General features: G+C 39.3%; 1 protein-coding gene across 1 annotated transcript; it reads left to right on the forward strand.

Annotated features, from left to right (window-relative positions):
- The first annotated feature begins 892 nt into the window (after nucleotides 1-892).
- Nucleotides 893-21009, forward strand: LOC122768616 (protein phosphatase 1 regulatory subunit 1A-like). Its single transcript, XM_044024720.1, has 7 exons — nucleotides 893-1341; nucleotides 9711-9771; nucleotides 13796-13833; nucleotides 13967-14030; nucleotides 15085-15267; nucleotides 17123-17251; nucleotides 18974-21009. Exons 1-7 carry the CDS (start codon nucleotides 1261-1263, stop codon nucleotides 19051-19053), a joined length of 636 nt encoding a protein of 211 aa, XP_043880655.1. The 5' UTR covers nucleotides 893-1260; the 3' UTR covers nucleotides 19054-21009.
- Nucleotides 21010-22830: the final 1821 nt, after the last annotated feature.

Consider the following 22830-nt stretch of genomic DNA (forward strand, 5'->3'; position numbering starts at 1 on the left):
GCATATGTGATGTGAAGCACTTGTATGAGATGAATATCTGTGAGATAATAGCAATAATAACAGTTTGTGAGATTAAATATGAGTAGTATTTGATGTTGATACATCATTTTATGAAATAATAACAGCAATAATTATAATAACATTGCTCCAAATGTTCCTGCAAGGGAAAAAAAAAAAGAAAAAGTCCTGCCAATATGGAATAAAATGACTGCCATATGCTTCATTGCTGGTGTCATGTATCAAGGGCCCAGCAGATGTAGGACGCAGGGACACTTAGGCGGGACATGATCGATAAATGAGGACAGGTTTGGTCAGATATGAACAAAGCTCAAATTAACACTTAAGCGTTGTCTTTGGGCAGAGATTTTTCTTTTATGACTTCATGACTCATACTGCAGCGATGTGGGTGATTGTGCTACAATGTTGTAAAATCCATGTCAACTTATTATTTAGTGAAGATTCATTAAATATTGGTTCACATTCATACAGCATTCATGTAAATATAACTAGAACATGAAGGAGGGAGTCACTGTGTATGTGTCTGACACACACGGTCATACAGAATCATACAGCTCAGCATGATTCTGATGGAGACTTTTTTGAAATAGTTTATATTTATTCATGTGTAGGATGGAGGTTTTAAAAATACTTTCTTCTCTCGCAGAAGACAGATGATGTATCTCCCCTTTTCATCCAAGAGAGAGAGAGCGAGTGTGAGGGAGAGAGAGAGTATGTCTTTGTAATCGTCATTCTCCCCACTGTGTAGGCACACTGCTGCAGAACAAGCCCTGATCTCAGACATCCAATGATGACGGAAAGAAATGTGAAGAGAGGGAGGGACTTGCTGTGGAAGGGAGTCGGCAGCAGCGAATGACAGCAAAGGAGAGGAGTTCCCAGTCCAGAATGCCCTTGCCTCTGTGCTGTGAGCCAGGAGAGACAGCGAGGAAAGGGAGGGAAGCCACAACAGAGACACCAGCAGGTGCTGAGCATAGAAAAGATAAAGTGGAATAGACAAAAACAAGGGGACCATTAAGAAAGACAATCAAGGAGGAAGTGTGTCAAAAGCAGGGAACAGTCTAACAAAAACTTAAACAATCTGCTTAATTCTCTTTTTTCCCTAAGCTGGATCAACTCATTTCCATTTCAGCAACCTTCACTAGGCTGTTTCCTCTTCTCTTGTACGGATTCTCCTTTAGCGGATCAGCCCTTTCTCCTTCTCAGCTGAGCACATTGTCCTCCACTCTAACTCACAGTGCCACCATGGAAACTGGGAGCCCCAGGAAGATCCAGTTCACTGTCCCCTTACTGGACACCCACCTGGATCCAGAGGCAGCTGAGCAGGTAAGGAGGAGAGGGGGAGAGGAGAAGGACAAGGCGACGTGAGTGATAAGGGAATCCTAAGTTTTGTTGATGCTTTAGTGGCATTATTGGACATTTAGTGACATTTAAAAAGTGATAAAGTTCAGTGAAGATTGAAGAGGATATCACAGTGTATAGTTCAAGAGCCAGCAAAACAGTGTGCTGTACAAACTGCTGTATAAGCTGCTGCTTCAGAGAAACCACATTATCAACGTCTCATCTCTCTCACGCACCTGATTAGCAGGCTGTGTCCTCCGAATGCGGCACTAAACTGAACGTGATTCATTTAAGATTGATTGTTCCACCTGCAGTCGTAGAGTTGCAGCGTGTGCCCTCAGCAGTGTTGAAAAGGGATGTCATATGGATGCATCTCCAGGGGCTTGGATGTTGTTTTGGCAACAACGTGCAGCACAGCAGTGAGAGATGCTGATGAAACTTGGCGTGGTATCACGAGATAGAAAACCTCTTTTGATGATCATTTTATTCACTTCAGCCGCAATTGCTGTATGTCATGAGGCCAGTTGCCCTGGCTCAGTTTACAACAAACAGTCATAGAGGATGTTTGGAAAAGATGCTCACAGTAATTTGATCACTTACTGTATAGGCTCCTGAAAATTCAACATCACTTTGTGATATAAGAGACGTTTGTGACAGAATAGGTGCCTGTGGAGAGTGTAATGTCCCACTTCTTTTTTATTTTCATAAATATATGAACAAGGCAGGTCATTCATAATGAATGAGGCTCAGTGTAAGCTGACTACACCTCTGTGTCTGCCTGCCCCCCTCCCCTCTCTGCCGTTCACTGCTCTCCCCTCTGAGACCGTGACACTATAGGAAAGGAAGATGCCGGCTGGACAGTTTTGTGCATGTGCACGGTGTGCGTGTGAATGAGTTTTCAACTGTGTTTTCCAGGAATGGCGTGAGACTGAGTTGTAACATCTGACTCAAAAGACTCAGATAAATGAAAAGCAGGTGAACATTGTTGGTGTGTAGATGCATTTGAGTGACAGCTGAGTGTCCGTGACATGATATTAAGAATTAGCACCAGTGATATGCAGCCAAATAAATAAGTGTTACAAAACCTGAAAAATGATAACATCCTCAGTTTGTTTTTATTCACAGACTCAAAGATATTCCATTTACTTAGATATAGAGAAGCAATTCAGAACAACAAAAACACCTACATGGTTTCCTTGCCAACAAAAATGCATGTTGTTTTGATGAAGAATAATTAAAACCATTCTAATCCACGAGACACAATTAATGATCAGCACACTGAGATTTAAAGGATGCATGTAGGTCATAACTGTTGCTTTTAATAACCCTCTTATCATGCTTATTGTTTACGTTATGTAAAGTGCTAGTGCCTCACAATAATAGTGTAAAACTTCTCCCCCTCCCCCTCGTGTCTGAGTCTTCTGGCTTCCTCTCTCCAGATAACTGAAGTGATGACTTCAAGTGTCAGCAGCAGAGGTTGTTTAGCTCTGTCTATTGGCACAGAGATAGGCAACCTCTCCAGAGTACACCCTGCCGCTCACTCAGTGTCAGCTGGGATCTGCTCCAGCTCTCCCTGTGACCCTCAACAGATAAGCAGTGGAGATAATGGACGGAATGACCTTGCCCAAGCAGGGCATGGTCCTTTTGGACATTTTTTGACAGACAGAGGATCAGATAAGATATCACACTCATGGTTGCTCATGATGAATTGTGTGATGCTTCTGTTGTATCTCTGGTAAAGTAGTTATTCAAAGTATTAAACTTGCTGCTTCCAACCTAAGTATCCCCAAATCAGACATGACTGACCTAATCAGAATAATAGCTGCCAGCAAAGGGGGCATATGAGGTTGATTTTGTTACCATCCAGGCCTGAAACTCATTAGTTTGTGCTGGTATGGAGCTAATTGAATTGGTGCATACTAAACCAAGTGATATTAGAAAAACTGTGTATGAATCGGTGCCTGCGGTCCGTTTGTGAAAATGAATGTACTGTGCATTTATAATTGTGTGTATGTGTGTGTGTATTTGTGTCTTACAGTGTGTCCGTGCATCTCTAGAGAGCTGTTTGCCTTGATCTGTTTGGAAGGTTGAGATGTAATTGTCTGTCTCCTTGTTTTTTATCTGCGTGCCGTCTATTGTCTATGTCATTTATTTAAGACAGGATCTTAAACATCTCCACCTTGTTGTAACCGACTCCTCTTCACCAGCAGACAGATCTCATTCAAGCTGGATACACTAGAAAATTCAATTGACTTCTTCTGCAGAGAGCTCAAGAGAGTTCTTTCCACTCAGGCTCAACAAGCATGACTAAAGTTTGGCTAATTGCCATCATTACCCTTTATGAGCATTTCCAATTTATTCTGAAACCACTGTGAGTATAGCCACAGAGCCTTCATGGCTTGTTGGCTCTTCAGTGTGTGGTACTGTGTGTGTCAAAACTGTCTGTGAGAGACAGACGGTTCAGCAAAGACACAAACCAAACACACAGATGAGGCGCCACATCAACAGCAATTACTTATCTTAAATTTGGTAATAAAGGAAATAGGAAATCTATAGTTGTTGATCAAGACAAAAAGAAACCTCTGTGTGTGTGTGTGTTTGTGTGTGTGTTTGGCAGCACACTAATGAATGTTACAGGAGGAGACTTCACCCATGGTTCAGTTATTCCTGCACTCTGACAGCTCCCAGCATGGTGAATCAACCTTTGTGGAGAACTGCACGTCAGTCACAACAGACTCCCAGTAGTCAGACCCCGACAACAACTGCACACATTCATCCTCTTATCTACAGAGACAGACTGTGCCACCACTATCACAACCTCATTTTAGAGCTCACTTTGTACCAAAGAGCATAAACTGACGGGAACTGATAGACACCAGGACCTGGTCACGTCAAAGTGTGACGTAAAACACGACGTCAGTTCAACATAAATCCTGATGAAAAGAGAGAAAATAATATCCAATATGATCACTCCATAAAATAGAAATTTGTCATTTCTTAATTACATTTTTTTGGATGAAATAAACAAAATAATCTCGTGTTTTGATGAGTCAGGTTCTGCAGATGTTCACATCAAAAATAGACCAGTTTCTTTTTCTTTTTTTAAGCAGACCTGACGACACCAAGAATACAGTATATTATAGCCAATGAAGTGCCTTACATGGATTATACATCACATTGCAAAAGCTGAGCCAGGTTGAAGCTAAAAACATCTCTGCTTCTTGTTTTTTTCCTCCCCATTGAGCACTTTAAATGGGTCCACAGTGTGGTCACATTAAAACTAACGAGATGGGAGTATTTCACCGTGTCATTAGTGTATCCGTCTGATGCAGCCTCAGAGGTGCTGGTGCTCATGATTATTGGCGGTTGTAAAGTAAACAAACGTTTTGATTTCCCCAAATTTGGAAAAATGGTCAGACAGGAGCCTCTGTGGACTCTGTTGTTTGCAGATGATAATATAATCAGTAGTTAGATCAGGGGACAAGTAGAAGAGAGCCTGTATAGATGGAGAGAAGAGGGATGATGGTTAGTATAGCACCAAGGCAAAATACTCATGTGTGAATGACAGTGAGACAGGTGGTACTTTGAAGATGCAAGAAGTAGAGGAAAATGGATGAGTTTAAATACCTGCGCTCAAAGCAATGGACAGTGCACATGAGAGGTGAAGAATAGCGTGCAGTCAGGGTGGAGTGGGTGGCGAGATGAGTGTCGGGGATGATGTGTGACAGAAGGATAACAACAAAAGTGAAAGGGAAGGTCAAAAAGACAAAGTAGTGAGAGCAGCTATGACTTATATGACTTATAGACAGAGGCACTGTCTAAAAGGGTGGAGGCGGAGCTGAAGATGCTGAGATCTTCATTGGGAGTAACCTGGATGGACAGGAGAGCTCAGGTTAAACAGTTTGGAAATAAAGTAAGCGAGACAAGGTTGAGATGTTTTAGTCACATACAGAGAGTGAATATCTTGAACGAAGGGTGTTGAGATGGCGCTGGTGGGCAGGAGGAAAAGAGGAAGAGAAGGATCATGGATGTTGTGAAGAAGGACAGTTGGTCTCACAGAAGAGGACACAATAGGGCATGATGGAGGCAGATAATCTGTAGTGACTCCTAAAGGGAGAAGCTCAAAGAAGAAGAAGGCCAGAGGGGCCTGGAAACACTGATGGATCATGACAGTAAGATGACTGGGTGATGGTGTTTTACAATGTTGTACATGTAGAGCAATCAAGTGCATTCTCCTCCTCTCACTTACAGGCTTTCTGTGTCCAACACTGAACAACACAGTGTCACCATGTGAAGCTATACTGCCATAACCCTGCATGTTGTCTGCACTAATTAATCCATTATCACCACACTGAGGCTGCAGTCTGATTATTGCACAAATTGTTTTTAACACTGGATAATTTTCTCACACTAAGGCTTTAATTGGAGTAATTAATGACTATTAGTCTAATGCTAAGGCTGAGATCCGTCCTTACAGGCAATTGTAGTTTCAATCAAGCTGCTCAACTGATTAGAATGAAACCCTCTGTAACTCACCTGGAGGAAAAGGGCGAGATGTCTGGAAACATAAAGCCTTTATACGAATTCTGTCTAGATGTCTAGACGTTGGCTTTTATCTTACTACAAATTAAGAATTGAATTACTCTTAAATAATTAGTTATAAGTGCACACAAGATTATTTAAAACCTTTTGCAATGACATGCAAATATTTATAACCTTTTCCACAATTTTACAACCCAATGTTTGGATGTAACAGCTATGATAAAAAGCTGTTTCCTGCAAGTGAGCTGTGTGATGTGGAAGCTATTGAAAAACACTTTTGACTTTGGTTAAAAGAAATACAATCCAAATACTTGGTGTTTAAACAATAACAACAACAATATTTCAGTTTACAGTTCCTGAACAATGTTGGTCTTTTGGTCGTGTTTTTTTCTTCAATGGAGGCAGAGATCGTTTAGTTTACCATCTGCTGCAATAACAGGCCTGAGCAGATCATTTAAAAGCTGTAATTACTACAAACATTATGTTTAATGCAACAGTTATATCCTATTGTGAACTGCTACAGAGCAAATTACAGCTTGTGTTTTGCATCCAACATCGCTGCTCTCCATCTGCAGCTGTTTGAAATGTTTTTGGTTTTTTTCTGTTGAACTGATGGAAGACACGGGAAATGAAGAAACTGTCATTATATGAAGTGCTGATTTTAGCCTGAACAACAGCAAGATCATATTTCAAGATACAGGATAAGAAAATCTCACACTGTCATGATCAGTGCTTGTACCCGATTCAAGCAAATCCTTGGCGGAAACGTTTGCATTTAATAGAAGAAGGTTTTGAGAAGCGCCGGCCCTTTTCCTGATGAACGGTGCTGACGGTGCAAACACCATGTTCTGCTGAAGGTCACAGTGCAAGTGATTACAAATCTACCACTTTATTTCTCAGAGAGCAATGAGAGGTGAAGTCTGTACATCTCACAGTTTCCCCTTAAATAGATTTAGAACTTCTCTTAGTGATGAAATGAGCTAAGCACACTGATCAGAATAAAATGATTGACTTTCCAGGTCAACCAGCATATAGTATCTCATCCAGCAGACTGTGTATTCGAGACAGCGGGGACGTTGGAGACGGGACAGTTGGGACAGCAAGAATATGACAAAAAGCCGTACCTACCAGACCGTGTGAAGTTGTAATTGCAATTGATTGGGACTAGATAAGAGATCAGTGTCAGTGCAAGTGCATGGAAGAAAAAGTGCACCAGTGGTGGCAGGACAGCAGCGTACATTGATCGGCCACATCAATGACAAAAGGTAACTGGTTTTCATGTTGTGGCAGAGCAGTGAATGTGCACCCTGCTTCAAGAGGTGTCCATTCTTAATGATGTCTCCTGTCATGTCATGTAGAATTAATCAGAACGTTTGTTAATTCTCCATGGATTCATGGCTTGACTAATTCAAAAAGAGACTGATGTGGCTGATATCGAGGTGTATATTGGTAATTAATAGCAGAAAGATGAAAAGCACTGAGAAGGTCACATTGTAAAGAACCATAAAAGTAACTTTGATGTATTAGTTACCAAAATCCTGTTAAATATTACTTCAGAGAGAGTGTGTGCATTTTGACAGCTTTGACACGTCATGGTTTTCCCATTAGGATTAATCCTCTGAATTTCTACTAGCAAAACTGATGCAAATGATTTCAATCTGTGATGAAACCATGATCCGTGACGATGGAATCATTTGTTACTGAACACATGCTGTGTCTTTAAATAGGCTCTCTGTTTAAATGAGTATACAATATTATATCTGGGGTTTATGCAACTATTTTTTTTGCTATTTTTCGCTCTTACACCATCTGTGTCTACTGGGAAATGTTTCCATCTCTTGGTTTGACCCATTTTTTTTTTCCACGCCTCCACACAACAAGAATATCAGGCATATTTTGCACACCCGGTCCATTCGAATGCTGTTTATGTTCCTTGGACTGTGGGTGGAATAGCAGAGACGGTGGTTGGAAGGTTGAAGCTGTCCACTGGTATTTGTGTGAGCGTAGGATCAGGGAGCCGGCTGAGGAGAATAACAATGAGTCTGGGTGTAATCAGTCGTACACATCTGTTGAACTTTAATTTGGACTACCGGGATGGATTTTCTGGAATAACAACAAACTCTCTTTATCCCCAGATTTGTAGCATAAAAAGAAGTAGAGATAATTTACATGTATAATTTTGTATACAAGCTTTACTCCTAAACATTTGCACAAGCTAAATTTGATAAAATAAAATAGAAGCATAATTTTTTTAGTTGTGTTTATGCCTCTTTGGTGTCCTTGGTAAGGTTAGGGAAAGTTCCAGTTGTTCTGTGATACAGAATACATGTCACCGTGACTTTTTTTAAGCTTAATTATTTTTTTCCCTCATAACCAGGATGTCTTTGTGTTTATATTTGGCAGAACTGTCCAGTGACAGCAGCAAAAAAATACCTCAAGTAGAGAACTATCTCCTCCCCCCGTGTTACTCTGATATTACAGAGGATGTTACTCTCTCAACACTGTGAATGGATGCTGAAAGGAAAGACAGCAAACGGCAAGCCACGCTGAATCTGTCCACATGCATCACAGGATGTGAGATCAGCAGTTTTCTTGAAAATAAGGACAAAGCAGAATCTCTGTCTGCCTGTTAAAGAAAATATTTGTTTAAATATGAACGAGATTTACTGTATTACTACTGCGTTATTTCTGAAACAGCATCTGTATTTCGTATCATTAGTGCAAAATCCACTATCCAATATTTATTTAGCCTGAAATCTTTTCAAATTCACTCGTTTTAGATTTTCACCTTGAACATAATTGCAACAGTTACAACATTCACACTTTATTTGCTTTTATATATGCTCCCATATTATTTTATTTTACAGAGGAATTATTATTTTAAATGTAAGAATTCCCTTTCATGTTGACAATTACTCTAATTGAATGCATATATCATAGCAGAGCAGTAAAATGCAAAAATAATCACCTGACCCTGGAAAAATGAACATGCTAATGTAAATTGATATGCTATGAAACAACTTTGAATGAACAACACTTGCCTATTGTAAAAAAAAAAGAACAACCAACCAATATCAATAAACATACAGACATTATGCTTTGGTTATAGTATTCAATTGTATAATTTGACAGAGATACAGAGGGAAGTAGGTAGTTTGTAGAAAGTTTGTAGAAAAAGTGATTAAAAAAAAGATAATATAGAGCTGTTTTGTTTTTAGTTCAGAGAATATAACCATTTATTTTAATTTCTATGGATTTCCACTACAATATGACTCACAACAAAATGAATGGCGCTTGATGCAGTATTACGTTTTGTCAGTAGGGGGAGTCAGAGGAAAGTCAGGTCTGAAGTTTACGTCAAAAAACAGATTACCTCGCGCAACATGTCCGCGACACGTGACAGTCATAACAACTGCGGCCGGTTTGCGGTTAAGAGCAAAACCTTTTTTGTCAGCGACAGGTTTCAACACAAGCTTTTGAGCAGCTTAGTGAAATCTTTTCATGTATTTTCTTATTCATCATGAGCCAAGAAGCAGGTAAGTGGTGGACGGCCGCCATGCTCTGCTATCACTGCTCAGTTAGCTTCAAACATCAGAATTCTCAGAGGACGAATGTTAAGACCAGGTCTCAACACAGCACAGGCTGAGGGAATTAGAGCCAGAAAACTGCAATAAAACAGTTCAAACCTACTCTACATAACTTACTGTAGAGCTAAATTACGTAATATAATATTCTCAGGTCCAAAGGCTTCACAATATTTCTGTCATTTATACTCAAGGGATAAAAACTCTAAAACTGTTCTACTTTTTCAGATCAGAAGACGAAGACCCACTCCTGCTACTTTAGTGGTTTCCAGTGATCAGTCTTCACCAGGTAAGGCACCAAACAAACTCACATGCAGCATTTTTATATTACAAAATGTCCTTTTAACTAACAACACTCATTAAGTTTGTTGCTGAGTTGTGGGAAATGTGACATTGTTTAGATACTCAAGTATTCTGACAGGAAACATAAAATTAAATGAATCCAACTTAAGGTGCCCTGTTTTAGTAAGACATTTGAGTTTTACAATTCTGGAAGGCTGCCACAGGGGCAATTGTTTCACTTTTTCACTGTGGCAATAAACAATATTTACATTACAAATTAACAACGTCAGAAATCAGATGACGCTGCATTTCGACTGCAAGGAGGTAATATTCTTTTGAAACGCAGACCGTGAACAGGCAGCTGATGAAGCATGGATCCTGGAGTCAGGTGTATTTCTGCAAACTCTCCACTTACTGTCTTCACTGTATAAGCTGTGAATCTCTCCAGTGGTTGGAAATGTAAACACAATGAGTTAACAGTTAAACCTGGGTGTCATGTCAGGATACTGAAGACAATTCATAATTAATGAAGGTATCCATGTTAATGCTGTGCTAGCTGTGGAAAACATTACTGTATTTCTGTGTTTGAGTGTGCAAACACTGAAGAATTAAGAGAAAAAAGGAGAAACATTTCTTCCATTGGGGATACCAGCAGAGATTGTCACTGACTAAATAACAACATTCCTTTGAGTAAAACTTCAAAACTCTCTCTAATTGGATATGATTTAAATAATTATAATACTGATTTAGACCAATGCTTCTGAGATCCAAGATGGGAAAAAGTAGATGTAGGGATTAACACAGACCCGGCATCAATCAGCCACAGAGACAGACCGACTGAGACAGGCGAGAATGAGAATGTGCCAAATGGAGGGGGATGGGGAGACATTTTTTATGATGAGGAGGAAGAGGAGCTGTGCTGGTGCAGAGATCGTGTGCTCTCATCAAATGGAGCATTGCATTATTTAATGCTCAGTAGATTGCTTTGCCTTGTGCACTGTGTACCCCCAAAAGCACATCAAAGGGAGAGCCACAGATTTACAGACAGCTGGGATAGAGTGCTAAATAATGAGAGCACACAAGTGTTCACAGTTTGTCTGAAGAGGAGGAGGAGGAGGAAGAGGCTGACCCTTGTCTTTCCATTGCTGTAGTAACAACTTGAGAGCGATGAAACAAAGATAGAATATTAAATTTGAGTTCCTAGCAGAAAAAACACTTTATTAAACCCCTGTGTTTGTGGGTGTGTGGTAGGGCTGAACAATGAATCTAAATTTTCTCAAAATTGCAATATGACCCACTGCAATTTTCAAATCGCAGGAGGCGCAACATTTCTGAAAGCCAAAATGTGTGTCAAATTACCTTTTTAACATATTATAATACGCAATATTGCTCTGGTCTGTACACATTATGTTCTACAGACCGTCAAAAAGAAAGGAAACATCTTTGTTTTTCCCAGATCTACACAAATACCACACAGTAATGATTTAAAATAAATATGTTATTCAAATGAACATGATGTAGAAATGACCATGCAAATCATATCGCAATGGTAATTTCAGTCAAAGTAATTGGATTTTTATTCAAAGTCTTTCAGCCCTATTGTGCGGGTGTGTGTACTGATGAGCTGCAGTGCATATAAACACTATGATATTTATTTATCTTGGATGTAATAAACAAAAAAGTCTGATGCACACAACATATTAATAGAACAAAGCCCAATTTTGTAAACAACTCTTCAAACACACTGTAGAGTAACCCCCAGTACATGAGAGTGCACAATTTGCATTTCTTTCCTGTTGCTGAAACGATAATATTAGCAATTTAAAAGAATTAGTTATTAGTTTGTTTGAGGGAAACTACATTTTTCCAATACAAGGAAAAAAAGAGCACAATGTCTTTTCCATCCCAGTTTTCTTACCTTTTGCTTAGCAACAGTAAACAACTGCAAAAACAACACATAAAATAAACCTTTGACGTGCACGACTACGCAGACCTCCGCGTTTTCTTTTCCCTTCAAGGTTTTCTTTATTTTGCTCGTTTTTCTTCATCAAATGCAGTGCAGCGACTGACAACCTAAATAAGAGGCAGAAAACCCTCTCGCTAAGCTCGTGCTGTTACTCATAGACTCATCACTGTTGAAATCTTTGTGTTTGTTCCTTTTTTTCCTCTCACTAAGGGCTTGTTACACAGACAAAAACAATCTCAATCTCAGCCACACAAAAAAAATCCCTCATGTGATGTTGCTTGACCCAAATAACATTTCAGCCATGTATATTACTACCCCCACGAAATTGTTCAAATGCAGCCACAGCTGCTCTGTTATGTGCACTATTTTAGGCATGAATACTTTAAAAACAGAACACACCTGATGAAAGTGAAGCTACCATTAGATCCCATCTGTGTTGCTAAACTATTGTCTTATCAGGGAGAGTGAATTTCCAAAAATCTGCTTTTTTTCTGACCACATTATCTTTGACCTTTTAACATTGCTGCAAGTGTAAAAATGGAGCCACTCAAGATGAAGTGATTTGAAACACAAGGGTGGCTATTATACATAATTGTACTTTTATATCTGGCTTCGTGTCAATATACAGTACACATTTGGCAACAGCCTCACATGCAAATACCCTAAAATTGTCTTGTTGGTTTTCCATAGGAAGAATCTTTTATAACTGTAGGAATTATGATGGGAAAAAGGGGTCAGATGTCAGGAGTCATACAGCAAGGTTCAAACTGAATGTTAATGTGTTTTCCCCCTTTTTCCCCACAATTAAATCTTTACAAAATGTATGTAAACCACATAGTTTTTGTACCATGACCTAACCTATAGCATTCTAACAATAGCATTTTCACAATGTACATCTGACTTGGAGAGTGGTACAGCAGTTACAAAACAACAAAAAAGTGGTGTTGTATTTAATGTCGTAAGCAGTGTACAGTAAATTGTCCTCATATTTATAAACATTACATATGATACCAAAATTTGCACCTGTGGGGTGAAACTCCAATTTCAGACTAAAATTATTCACTATAGCTGTTTATAAATTTCAACTTTTATCCAGTACCTTGAAGGACAGCCCTCGACAGTCCCATTTCCTGGGATTGATTTGTTACAAAATCCATATTGGCAGTATTAACCTTCTTGCAGTGCTGGAAGTCGCTAAAAATAAGACTCAAACGCTGTAAACATGTGCTGCTGCAGCGTACAGATTAACGCGGCCCTTGAAAGTGAATGTTCTTGTATGACACAGCTGGGCTTTTGTTAGAGGAGTAAAAGTGATGAGTAAAGAAGCGAGCACATCACTGGCATTCTGAACGCCCTGGTGGATAACTTTCAAGTAGGATTAATATATGCACATCCTCGCACGCATACACGCACAGACTCTCCAAGTGCCTTGGGAAGCATAGGTTGCCAAGCAACAAGGTGGTGTCCTAGAAAAAAAAAAAGTTCCAAGGCTAAAAAACACAGTGCTGCATGTGACATCAACACATTCACTATTGATCACAGTTAATGGCTCAAGTGATTTTTATTGTGTTTAAGGGCTTTCCTGTGGTGACCACAGAGTTTCACATACTAATTTTTTGTATTGTGTATTAATATGAAAAGCAAACGGAGAGACATTTACCGTACATTTCGTACAAATTAACGATGCAAAGGCTCCGAGTACTTTCTCCACCACTGCTACATCATGTGCGCACACAGCTGTAAGCACATGATGTAGCAGCAAAATGTTACTCAAGTATTAATGAAGGTTTTAGCAGCACTTGTGCACTGTTATGCTTGTATCAAATGACCATCTGGCTGGAGGTCACCTTATATCCACCGTGCTCTGCACCGTCTGGACACAGCAGCTCAGTCTCCAGCGACAAGACTCAACATTCCAAAGAGAGACACTGTGTTCAAAGCGGCACAATACGTGAGCCACAAAGGACACGGTGCACTATCTTTAATCAGTGTGTGTGCTTTAGATATCTTCTTATCATAGATCTACAGTATATTCTTAACTATGTGCATATTTTCTGTCTTGCAGAAATAGATGAAGATCGTCTCCCAAACCAGCTGTACAAGGTAAATTAATATGTGCTATGTATTGCAGAGAGTTTTATTGAAAAAGTTCATAGAAACAAAATGATTAAAGTTCTGTATGTGGTTTTAAAATGAGCTCCTTCTTTGCTAAATAAGCAACGCTGGTGTTTCACAGGCTGCCTTGTTGAACTCCCCTCGACAACGACGAAAAGGCCAAAAGGGAACGCCCACAATGAAAGGTAGTTTTCCTTTATTTATTTGTTGACTTCTCTTTGACAAAGAACTTGCAGAAAGAATGGATGAATGAATATACCCCAGACATCATAAATCCTTGTTCTCTTGTTCACAGGAATCATGCTTGACCTCTAAAAACTCCCAGAGTGTATAATGAAATCTTGTAAATGTAAAAAAGTAGAATACATAAAGTTTTAGCTGTCAATTCAGAACAAGCAAGAAAATATTACATTTGGTTGATTTACTTGAGCTTTATTCTTAGATTTTAGAAGTGAACGGTGATAAATATACACACAGGATTGCAGATTTATTCAAAAACAGAATATACAATGTCTTTTCTATGCTTTAATAGGACATCCTTGGCTTTCTTTGGCTCTTGCGATCAAGTTTTTGTATAAGATTATGACAAAAGTTTGTTCTATTTTGGGTGTTAGTCTTGGAGTGAGCCAGGGCTGCACTTGTCACGGTGAAGACTCATTATCTCACTTTCCAACCACAGTCTCCATTTTCTAAAAGCTAAAAGCAGAACCGTGTGAAGAAAAGAAAAGTAAAGAAACTCTTCACTTTAAGTCTGAGAAATGTCTCCGCACCTGACATTTCTATAGGATTTTCTTGCTCGCAGCATCAATCCTAATCCTAATTTAAGTGTCAACTTCCACTTTGTATGAGTGCAAATGATTTTGTGACATTTATTTAACAGGAGGCTATTTTTTTACCACAAAGACCCACAGCTAAACTGTCATCAAATTCACAGAGTCCTTATTTAGACAAAATGGAGGTGTCAATTAATGTGCTTTAGTTTAAAAGGTAATAACATAGCCTAGTATAACCTAAAATAAAATGATGAATACGTCTTTTTTTTGTTTGTTTTTTATAACCCTCCACCATTGGTTCTCTTCACCTCACACCACTGAATTCTTTTGCTCATCCTCCTACTCCCTAATGAGTGCATGTTCTTCACCTTTCACTTTAACCAACTTTCTTCTACTTTGTCCTTTCATCTTCTCTGCTTCTCTTTCTCCTCCTCCTCCTCTTCCATCTCCACCTCCCTCCTCACAGAGCTGCAATTCCTGGTAGAGCATCACCTTTATAGACAGCAGCAGGGAGCTGGGGATGAATGCTCCTCAGAGAGCTGCCTTTCAGATCGGCCCAGCCCAGAGTCTGTTCCCACTGGAGAGGAGCTTCCGCACGACAATGAAGCCACCGTGGAGGCCTTTGAGAAACTGCGTTGCCAACTGGAGGGTATGTTTGGAGTTTGGATTTAATTTTTATAATTAGCTACACAAACCTCTTTCATACTGTACCTCTGCATTTGGCATGCCGGGAAGCAAGTACTTAGACAATCCTTTACTTATTATAAAGCCTGTCTGCCTAAAATACAACTTGTAACACTCATTGTTGCCAGCTATGCAGTTAGCTCATTTGTAGCACCGGTGTATCCAGCCTGAGGGTTGTATTTCACCCCTGCAGAGGAAACTCAGCCTCATATTATAAATGATAGTATTAAAAATATGATGAAAATTAGGCCAAAACTGTGGGAAGTTGCCATGACACTCATTTGTTTTGTTTTGTTATTCATTTTATAATTTGTTCTATTTGGGCCCTTAAAACTGATCTCAGGCTGGAACCACTGGCCTACTCTGTAACTGATGATCATTAAAAGCTTAATCTCTTAACTCTGACATGGGGCGGTGTAAGTAAACAACAGAGTAGAGATACAAAGTACTCTGCTCAAAACAAAAATAAGTAGGTCAAACTGACTCTTCACGGTACCTGAGTGAATACACTGCATTGCAGGCACCGTATCACTGTGTACAGTAGGTACAGTCTAAGAGGGAATAACCATAGTCTGCCAAAACATGTCTGAGTCAAGTAAATGGTGTGTGTGTGTGTGTGTGTGTGTGTGTGTGCGCGTGTGCGCCCGTGCATGAGAGAGAGGATAAAGGACGCACAAAAGGAGGAGACTTGAAAAATGGATGGCGTGATACATTGAGAAATAGAGAGCAGATGGAAGGATGAGGAGAACAAGGGAACGCAGAAGCCTCTCAGGGAAGATTGAGGATTGAGGCCAAATTAAGCTAATTAACATGAAAGGGTGCAGAACTGAATTGAGAGAAGAAGACAGAAGATATTTAAGTGAAGCTGAGGTAGGGATTCATAATAATGAGCTCCAAATCTGAGCCGGCTGAATGCAGAGAGAATCTGGCTGGATACATGAATTCAGCAGAGTGAGTGACCTGACACCTGCACACATGACTCCATTCCTGCAATCGCACACAGAAGAGAGAGAGAGAGAGAGACTGCCAGTCTGCCTGTCTCTCTCATGATCAGCACATTTCATTTATTTTTGTGTATGAACGTACTGAAATTTCACTTCACAGAAGTGTCAGTATCATGTGACGCTTGATGAAAAACCTCAGCATATTTGCAGAACGGTCCCTTTAATGTAAACACTTAATATTGTTTAAGTGCCTTGGCAGATGCAGTGCACTGTCTGTGCCAGATAAAGTACTTACCATTTAATAACAGAAAGCAGAGGTCAGCTTTTTATCTCATGCCAAACAACTAGCTCTAAAAGCGCGTGAATGGATAATGGATGGCCACAAATTGCAGCCCATACAGTTCACACATTTGGTCATAGTCCAGGACTAATGCGTCATGACTGGACAGGACTCGCATTCTATAGCATTAGCACCAGACAGCAGAAATGCAGTTCTTGTAAATCTATTTCCTTGTCATTTTACCATCAGGGACACAGATTCTTTGTTTTTCTTTGCGGTGCCAAACCTTAAAGAAATGTTAGAAGATGTGTGTTGGGATTGCTCATGTGAGCTGCAAGTCCTCAGACAAGAAGAAGCACAGGAAAACAAATCAATGACCATTAACACCGGTCCAGTATAGTGTGGCATCAGCCCTTTGAAGTAAATGCAACTGATATTGTCACATGGCAATGATTGGCATTACCTTTAAACAGGAGAACAGACCATCTGTTCTTAACTATAAATATGGAAAGCAGAGCATTTTATCAGCAGTGCTTTATCATTAGGAAAGTATTTATATAATCTCTTTCTGATTCTCATATTTGTCTCCCATGCAGAGTTTTCCAGAGAGAGTCTATTAGAGGCTGCGGGTGGACTTGAGTGTCCCCTCTCCAAGGAGGCCGAGGATCATTGCAGTGCTGCCAGTGTAGCAGATCCCTCGTCGCAACAAAACAACACACAAGCAGGTACATGAGTTCAGAAGAGCCACGAATACAGTAGCAGCAGGTGGGAATGATTTCCCCTTCAAAATCTCTACCATCTCCTTCATGGCCTTTCCCTCAGAAGTCATCATCATTCCTCCGTCAGGACAGTGTTTTATTTATATTATGTTAAACTGTTCAAAAAGCTGGGCTTTGGTTTTTTGTAATCATGGTTCGTCAACAAACGCGCTTTGATCCACACACAGAGCTCTGCCATGGTTGAAATGCCCTGGGAGGCAGCTGTACACAAAACTGGAAAAGGTTTGGCAGGTAGGGGGTGAGGAGCAGAACAGACCGAGCATGAAACTAACTCTATGTTCAAGTTGTGTGAAAAGTGGTGTTGTTTCACCAAAAACCACCACCAGCTGTCATCCTGGAAGTTTGTGGCAGAAAAATGATTTAGGCCAATTCATAACTTGCCATCTGTAAAGCACAAGACTGCTGAGCTCCTATATGGACGTGTGGCATCCAGCCATGTTGGTGACGCAATACACAGACCCAAATTAACATGTTTACACGGACTGTACTTATTCATGGTCCATGTAATGTACATCATTATCCATGGGACATTACAATGACACACAACACATACACATCTGTCTGCAGGAACAAGGACAGTTTGGAGAGGTCAAAGAGTGTAAATCATATTTGACTGAATGACATGGTTTTGATTAGGAACTGTATTTGTATTCATGACATTACATTACATGCCATTTAGCAGACAATTTTATCCAAAGTGACTTTGGATATTCAAGGCCTTTATGTTGATTTCAGTGTAAATATAATCCCTTTTTGTTGACACCGGCTTGTCTTGTATGTTCACTGACACCTGGCCCATGCAAGTCACATTTATAAGGTTGCAATGGGTAACAGTGAGATTTGTGTTAAGTGTAAAACATTAAGCAGATTGGACTTAGTAAGCTTGTTGTTAGTTTCAAGTCAAATATTACTTGGAGCTGCTGGTCTGCGCCATCCCCAAAGCTTGTGGTTTCCTGTCTGCAATTGGTGCGGCACCCAGCTCGGATCACCAATCTGGTGACTCAACCCACTGAGGAGACGTTAGGTGGGAAATCAGACACAGAGTTTTAGTCACAAAAACTGATTGTGTATGACAACATTGTAGATTGTTTTACGTCAAGAAACAATGTGGAGGGCTGCTGTTCCCACGTGTATGTTGGTTTTACTTCAAGCTGTAGAGGGACAGTTTAGTTTTTCACTATTAGCTCTTTCTATTGATAAGTTCTCTTTTGTTTACATTTTGCTTTTTGGTTTGATTTTGCCATAATGTCTGTTGTAAGTAACATTTTAAATTTAAATGTTACAAATGTTTCCTGCACTTCTTATGTTGCTTCTCTTTCCCCTCGCAAGCTGGGTTGGAAACCTAGGACATTGATTCAGAAATTGAACATATAACACTGTATGTTTACGTACCAAGGTACATATTATCTGAACATGAACAAAGACCTTCGTAGTGTAGCAGCACAAATAAATCAAAAGGTTGTCCCATACTTCCATTCATGCTGTCAAAAAGATAAATGTATACAATTAACAATTTCTATGAGTAAAACGCAGAGCAACACAGTCCTGGCGAAACGAGATATTAACCACGTTCATTTGGTGCTGGACTGAGAGAGCCGTCTTCGTGTCGGCCTCTTTTTATTCTCTTATTGTCTCTCAGACTTTTTTGTCTCTTTCTATATTTTGCAGGAAGAAAAGCTGCAGCATCCAGCGTGTGCCAGTCAGCCGAGGAAAAGACAAAGAACTGCAGCCTGGAGACAGAGAAATAAAGTTATCCTTTGTACAACTCAAGCGGCTCAGTCTGCTCAGCCATCCCAACAAAATGACAGAAGATTGTGTCTGCACATCTACTTTTTAGAAACATCAGGGCATATAGTGTATGCTCCTCCACAGCCAGATCTTAGTTACCACTGCAAGAACATCAGCAAAGGTTTCTACGCTTAATTTTGTGTCTAAAAAACAAACAAACCCATCCTGCTTAAAGAGAATACTATTTAACTATGTTTGTTTTGTTTTGCACCCCCTGCACTCAACATAAACTAAAACTAGCACCAGAATTGGAGTTAATATGGAGTTATATTCCTGTCTCAGTCACACAGTCATCGTCATAACTCACAGTGTCTTTGTTCAAAGGCAGCACGTCCGTTTAGAAATTCTCATCATGAAATAATGTGCCATGACGACTGCAATTTTGAACCCATGTCTAAACAATATAATGAATTTGTACCTCATTAATAACTTGGACTTAAACTGCAGTTTTTATGAATGTCAGCATTTAGGTTTAGTCTCAGTTGTAAGTTAGTAGAAAGTATATTTGTGTGGACTGACTGCACAAGTGAATGATTACACCAATGGACAACTAAATATTATTTGCATGTTTTTTCCTGGTCTAACACATAATTGTTAGCGCTGCATTTAATAGATTTTTTTCTTGAGTTGATTAACATAAAATATTTTAACATATTCAAATATTTTCCAATGAGAAATTCTCCTTCGGTTTCTGTTTCTGCAGTTTGAGGATGTGGCGATGTTGTGCTGCATTCTGGGAACATTTTTACAGACAAAATGTTCAACTGGATAAATTAAAAAAAAAATCATTAAATTCATAGATGCTTCTCCTTTGAGATGAAAATGCAGAAACCAAAAGAAAAACATTTATTATTTTACGTTTTTGTTTCCATAGTGATGGCCACATTCTTTGAAGTTTTCCTAATTTGCATATAGAGCATTGTTTCCAAACATCCAGTAAAAGGGCTTCATTTTAACTGCATTTGAGTAAAGCCACCTTTGCTTACCTAACACAGATCATTTTCCCTGCCCTTTTTCTCTTGAAACAAACATTCACTGGTTAAATGTGCACTGTAGTTTGCAAATTAGCTGCTCAACTGGAACACATTCAATGTCATGTAAGTATGTCTGGTTTATCTCTGCTTGTGCTACCAGAGCATCTGTCAATCACTCACAGATAGACACAGATAGCCTGAGGGAGATATTTCTCCTCCTCTTTATGGTAACTAAATGTGATTTCAACTACTTAGAAATGACGGGTGATACCTCAATGAACCGTTATAATATCAAGGCTAGTTTCTGACAACCATTTTTTTAATTATTTTTTTTACCAGCCAATACATGTGGTTGCACATCTCTAGTTGACACACAGGGTATACAGTACAGTGTGTCCATTTACATGTTTTTCATTAGTGAGTACAGTGCACCCTCATGTTTGACACTGAATTCAGTTGGGAATCTAAATCATATTGCATCATACTGAATGCACAGTGATGTTAATCTCAGCCCAAGGTCCAACACAAATTGTAATTACTGTTAATCCCTCTTAATTCTAGTTTTGTATGTGATTAAAAAAAACAACAAAAAAAAAGCATTTCAGAGTCATTATTACACCACCACTTTAAATGTTTGTAATTCCGTGTGGTGTCACCGATTTGGCATTAAATTGTGTGACAATCATCCCACAACTGTCACATTATTTTGTTTGTGTCTGAGCTGAAACAGAAAATGAAAGCCACTTTAGTATTGTTGTGCAAAACCTTTTCTTTTTCTCTTTTGCAGTGTGTTTAAGCAACACATAATGTTTGTTCAGTTTTTGAATTGTTATAGTGAATCTAACATAAATCCGTTTTATTTCTCATTCAATTTTACTTGAATTGAGTGACGATTAATGTAATCTAAATTTGTTTGATACAATAAAAGTGGTTTAAATTGGTGATCAGATGTTGTTCTTTCTAAACCACCAGCACTTATGTAAGATATGAAGTAGACCCAAAGCAAAGTAAACCATGGAACTGCTTTCCTATGTCTAAAAAAATTAAATCAAACTCAACTAACAGCGTGTGACATCATTGCACCACTGGTCATGTGTTTAGTTGAGTTTTGAATTCTATCCTAAAAATAGTAACGTAGACAATGAATAATTCAACATATTCAGAGCCAAGAGCATAAAGACACATACATTTTTCATAACAAGCTGATCTTCACAAATATCTTTGCGAACACTGCAGCAATTTTAGCTACATGTGATATTTCCATTTTTGAGGTACAATCCATGATGGAATTATATTTGGTGTGATATTGTATTACAATCATCTGAGAGGGTTAGGGCATACAATGGGATCTCTTGAGAAGAGTTAGAAGCTAAGTTGATGTTTCGATTCCTTTCCACATCAAGCTAATCTTGTACTTTTTAATTTGACTCAAGAGGTTGAGCATCTTTAAAGAAAGAAAAAAAAAGATGTAGGACACCATGTGCATCGTTTTTTTTGTTGTTGCTGAAATAGTGAAACCACTTGAGACAAAACAAATGAATGAAATCAGAATTGTCATGCCTGTTTTGTATTCATGTGACTGCTTGTGTTGAGTTACAGCAGCGAGTACTGCATAATTGCTTTCCTCGGGTCAGTTTCATTCGTCCTCCCTGTCCTAAAATGAAGGTGTTATTGTGAACTGTATAAGTGACACCTGTGGAAAATTAGAAATTGGGTTTGAATCTGAGGCCACAGGGCAGTCCCAGAGTCAGATGTCTGACTTTTTCCACTACAACCCCTCCTGCTGGTAGAGCACGGAACTGAACTTTTTAAACTTGAATTGACTTTTTCTTTTAGTAGAAAAAGTCACATGTATAGAAAATGTAGAGTCAATACTCAACTAAACGTAAATGAACACAGGTATACTCTGTGGTCATTTACTCCCCTAATAAGAAAGTCTAAATGTTGTTCTAAGCTTTTCTGCAAACATCAAGCGTGTATTATATCAGGACAGACAACACACTGGGCTCATGGTGCATCCCTGCTTCTTTAAAATCCAGAGAATACAGAACCTGTGGGCTGATGTTTGTAAACACAGCAGAGGCAAAGGTTGCCCCTCTCTTGATATCTGGTATGGCTTTTCATAGCCTCCATATAAACAGACAAGGGTTCACACTGCGTGGTATTTTGCATTATTAGAACCTACAGTTATTATGAGATTTTTTAGTGTGCACAACACATACACATACAGAAATGCTGATACTTTAGCCTCAAGCTACTTAGTCGCTTTTCATTCTCGTCCTCTCTGAGCGCACCAGCAAACGAACACCGATCCCAGATTCCCCCTGGTTTCGTGAGCGTTTTTTGTTCACCTGGCGTTTAGCCCCACTGACACTTGCATTTCTTAGTTTGTCCAAACTTTGTCGCCCAGAAACGTCCAGCGCAAAACAAAGAGAAAACAGTAACGTCCAGCAGAGGGCAGTGTATCACTAGATTAAAAACACCACCACAGGGATTAACTGAATTTTGATAAGTATAATTGATAAGATTGTGTTTAGCTGAGAAATCCACTGCAACAACAATTCTTTATTACTTCTATGTACATGTCTCTGCAGTTACAGTGTGGTATGAAACACCCGAGGCCTTATCTCACTTAATTGATTTGGATTGATTCATGTAGGGCCCCCTCTTCAAGGCCCCCCTAATGCTTTTGAACCTCCCTGGTTTGACATTCTTGCAAAAAGTGCTGTGCTTGTATGCAGAACAAGAGTCCAATACCTGTTT

Source organism: Solea senegalensis, linkage group LG4 (genome assembly GCF_019176455.1).
Source record: "Solea senegalensis isolate Sse05_10M linkage group LG4, IFAPA_SoseM_1, whole genome shotgun sequence".
Classification (NCBI taxonomy): domain Eukaryota; kingdom Metazoa; phylum Chordata; class Actinopteri; order Pleuronectiformes; family Soleidae; genus Solea; species Solea senegalensis.